Source organism: Salmo trutta, chromosome 28, assembly GCF_901001165.1.
Source record: "Salmo trutta chromosome 28, fSalTru1.1, whole genome shotgun sequence".
Classification (NCBI taxonomy): Eukaryota; Metazoa; Chordata; class Actinopteri; order Salmoniformes; family Salmonidae; genus Salmo; species Salmo trutta.
The window spans coordinates 46,343,045-46,346,740 of record NC_042984.1 but is presented as its reverse complement, the minus strand read 5'-3'; the positions used below and the strand labels follow the sequence as shown (position 1 = coordinate 46,346,740).

At 40.0% G+C, this 3,696-nt stretch overlaps 1 protein-coding gene across 2 annotated transcripts; it reads right to left on the bottom strand.

The window, feature by feature from the left end:
* Positions 1-245: 245 nt before the first annotated feature.
* Positions 246-2,579, bottom strand: LOC115166439 (uncharacterized). Of its 2 annotated transcripts, none has more exons than XM_029720336.1 (9): positions 2,368-2,579; positions 2,145-2,185; positions 1,549-1,666; positions 1,430-1,459; positions 1,254-1,353; positions 934-1,048; positions 759-820; positions 538-612; positions 246-445 (listed from the first exon to the last, which is right to left on the bottom strand). In XM_029720336.1, exons 2-9 carry the CDS (start codon positions 2,179-2,181, stop codon positions 314-316), a joined length of 669 nt encoding a protein of 222 aa, XP_029576196.1. In that variant the 5' UTR covers positions 2,182-2,185; positions 2,368-2,579; the 3' UTR covers positions 246-313. The 2 variants fall into 2 exon arrangements, with proteins under 2 accessions (XP_029576196.1, XP_029576197.1); XM_029720337.1 differs by having other exon boundaries at positions 2,463-2,579.
* Positions 2,580-3,696: the final 1,117 nt, after the last annotated feature.

The window sequence follows — 3,696 nt, the reverse complement described above, 5'->3', positions numbered from 1 at the left end:
GAATTTCAAAATAAAAGTTGTGCAAAAACTTGGACTTTAAGAAATCGCTTCTTTTTTCCCCCCTTACAAGAAACGGACCTGAATTACCATGGGATAAATTGAAAAGTTTAATATACAAGAACGAAATCAATAAAAATAAGTCAAGCAAGATAACAAGTTCAATCGCTTTTAAAATGTGCAGTCTTCTAGATGAATAAAATGACTAAGTGAAAACAACTTTTGCAAGTAGTAATGATCAAAATGACTTATCAAAGTTAGTTGAAAGACAATGTTTATTACATTTACATTAAAATCAAAGACACACATACAATATCTACTCCAATAAGAGCAGCTCTGCTTCCTCAAGAGCCTTCTCCATTTCTTCAACTTCCAAGGAGAAATTCTCCCTCTCCTGCACCAGACGCTCCTGAGAATCAGTGAAAGCCTTCATGGTCTTTTGAAACTCCTGGAAATTAATTGCAAACAAGCTCTAGACAGACTGGCATACAGGATTACTGGCAATTCTGCTTTCATGTCAATCAAACATATGGAACTTACTGTTAGTTGTGCACTTTGTTTTGTTGCCATGTCACCAAATGTCCGCAGTTCACGTAACAGATCTTGGGATACGTTCTGCATTGTTGGGAGAGATCCATTTGAAAGAAATCACTAAACACAATTACAAAGCCAGATTCCTGCAAACAAGGACCTGAGTAACATTTGAGTCCAAGTAATCAGACTGAAGTTCAACAATATGGCTGAAAAAAACAAGACCTTACCACCACCTCTCTTTGTCGATCCTCATTTTGCTGTGCAGTTTCTCCAATTTTCTCTCCCAAAACTGAGAAATAAAGTCAGAAGAAAGGTTAAAGCAATCTTTAGAAAGCTCACCAAACTGTCCAAATAAACACTCAACCTGTAAGGGTGAACCAATTCTTGTCATCTAATGATTACCTGGATCAATATTTCCAGCAACTAGTAGCACATGGCAATCCTTCAGTTGTTTCTGGATGTCTGCATTGGTTCCTTGGAGGTCACTGTATTGTTGCTCCAGCTGGGCAACTTTTTGCTGCAAAATTAAAAAGGCTTGTGTTGTTTACAAACTAACAGACTACAGTGAAAGTGCACAATACAGCCCTGAACCAAACAGAGAACAGTGACTATTCTCCTTCCTAAGACATTCCATTCAATAGGCCATTGAAAAACCCTAGTGCATTTTGTTCACATATAGCCTACATTTGGAACATAGTAAATCATCCCTTTAACGAACTTGCCTGTGTTTCTGTAAGGTTTTTCTGCAGTTCTTCATTGGCTTCCAGTAAAAGTTCATTATGGCTCTTGAGTTCTGACTGCTGCCCATATCTGGCGGAACGTCTATTAAAACAATGACAATGCTATGAGAATGTAATTGTCAAATGTATTTCTCCCAACTTATAAAAGAGTATCTTACCTTTTATGCACTTTGGCTACAACATTCTTTCTGGAAAGAAAAGAGAAGGTAGATAGCCTTTGTTAAGACTATGTATAGGCAAGATGTTATCTTCCCATTGTAAATTAAAAGTTAGTCACCTTGGTACATTCTCATTGAGAGGCTTTAAAATAGCAGTTTTTGGTACAGCAGTCTCTTTGAAAACGTATTTATTGGCCGCCCTCTTCACTTCTGCAGCACTGTCACCAGGTCGCACAGCTGATAGGTAATGAACAAAATGCGAAATTAAAATTAGCCAAGTAGCCTGGAGACAGATGTTGAATTTCATTGTATTCAACGTGAGCCATAAACTTGCATTTTGATCAGGAAAGCATAATTAAATTCAACTTAACCGTGTAAACACGTGCACAACATGAACGTTTTTTATGCGCAGGCTGCAGGTTATAGAAATCTGAATGCACTACCAGAGTATTGGGAACAAAGTAATTATACTTTCATGTGGATATGCCTCACATTCTGGCTTGTGGAGGTTTGTGAGGGGAATTGTCCTGAGCCAAAGGCTTATTTCTGCCCGACCTATAATTCAATATCGGGTTTCCAGGCTATGAGGCAAGATGCTTACTAGTTGCATTTTTGTTGTTGAATGACAAGACAAACACCGAAAACACTGCAATCCCGGAGGCTTGCGGTGGAGGCGAATTGTGTGAATGTAGAAACTGAAGGGAAAATAACTTACACGTATTCTGTCCCCATCTAGGAATTTTCGATGCCATCAAACTGTGTTGCAACGAAAATGGTCACTTTTAGCAATACATATATCCAAATTACACAACAAGCCAACAGCTGGCTAGTGACTGGCTATGAAGTCAAATATAAATTCACGCCACTTCAATACACGTAGAAAGTTAGGAGAAATAGGTTAAGGTTAGGAAAAGGGTTAGCGAAAATGCTCTCCTAACCTGCTATGAAAATCCTTTCCGGTTGTAGCTGAAAAGAGTAACGTTATCCCAGCTCCAGAACTGTCAGCAGGGAAAGACGTAGCTATTTAACTCACCTCCACAGCTTTGTTTTATTACTATATTAATCAGCTTTCTTCCCGTATATTGTACTCAATGATAACAGAGAAACTTGCTTTAGAAAGCGCCCGTTCTGTTACAGCTAGCTCAATGAATGCGCCAGACAATTTGAAAATGCTGGTCACGTCACTTTCGTATCACGTTATATCAACACAGGAAATGACGTAGAAGCCTTTTTTTTTTTTTTTTTTTACATCAGTGATTCCCGACAGGGGACACACTGCTTCAATGCGAAGTGATTTACTTTTCCAAAGCAGCTGGTCCATGTCTTAACAAGAATAAATGTGAACTCATGGCTGTCAAAGATTGTGTGAAACTGAAGATAACGTACGTACAACACTGTGTACTACTCCCTTCACAGAACAGCGAAAACTGGCTCTAACCAGAATAGAAAGAGTGGGAGGCCCCGGTGCACAACTGAGCAAGATTGTCTAGTTTGAGAAACAGACACCTCAACTGGCAGCTTCATTAAATAGTACCCACAAAACACCAGTCTCAAAGTCAACAGTGAAGAGGCTTCTCCGGGATGCTGGCCTTCTAGGCAGAGTTGCAAAGAAAAAGCCATATCTCAGACTGGCCAATAAAAATAAAAGATTAACCTCTATGGGCTAGGTGGGACGCTTGCGTCAGAATGCACTCCCAGGACTTCTACTTCAATAACAAATGTTGGTTTGGTCCCAAATAATCCATAGTTATATCCAAACAGCGGCGTTTTGTTCGTGCGTTCAAGACAATATCCGAAAGGGTAAAGAAGGGTGACGAGCACGGCGAATTTCGTGACAATTTTTTTTGAAATATTCCATTACCGTACTTCGAAGCATGTCAACCGCTGTTTAAAATCAATTTTTATGCCATTTTTCTCCTAAAAAAGCGATAATATTCCGACCGGGAATCTGCATTTAGGTAAACAGACGAAAGAAAATAAAGCACGGGGTCGACTCGGGCACACGCCTCAGCCCATTGTCCTCTGATCGGCCACTCGCCAAAAGCGTAAATGTGTTTCAGCCTGGGGCTGCCTCGATATCATTCAGCTTTTTCCCGGGCTCTGAGAGCCTATGGGAGCCGTAGGAAGTGTCACGTTACAGCAAAGATCCTCAGTCTTCAATAAAAAGAGCCAAGATGAACAACAACTTGTCAGACAGGCCACTTCCTGTACAGAATCTTCTCAGGTTTTTGCCTGCCATATGAGTTCTGTTATACTCACAGACACCA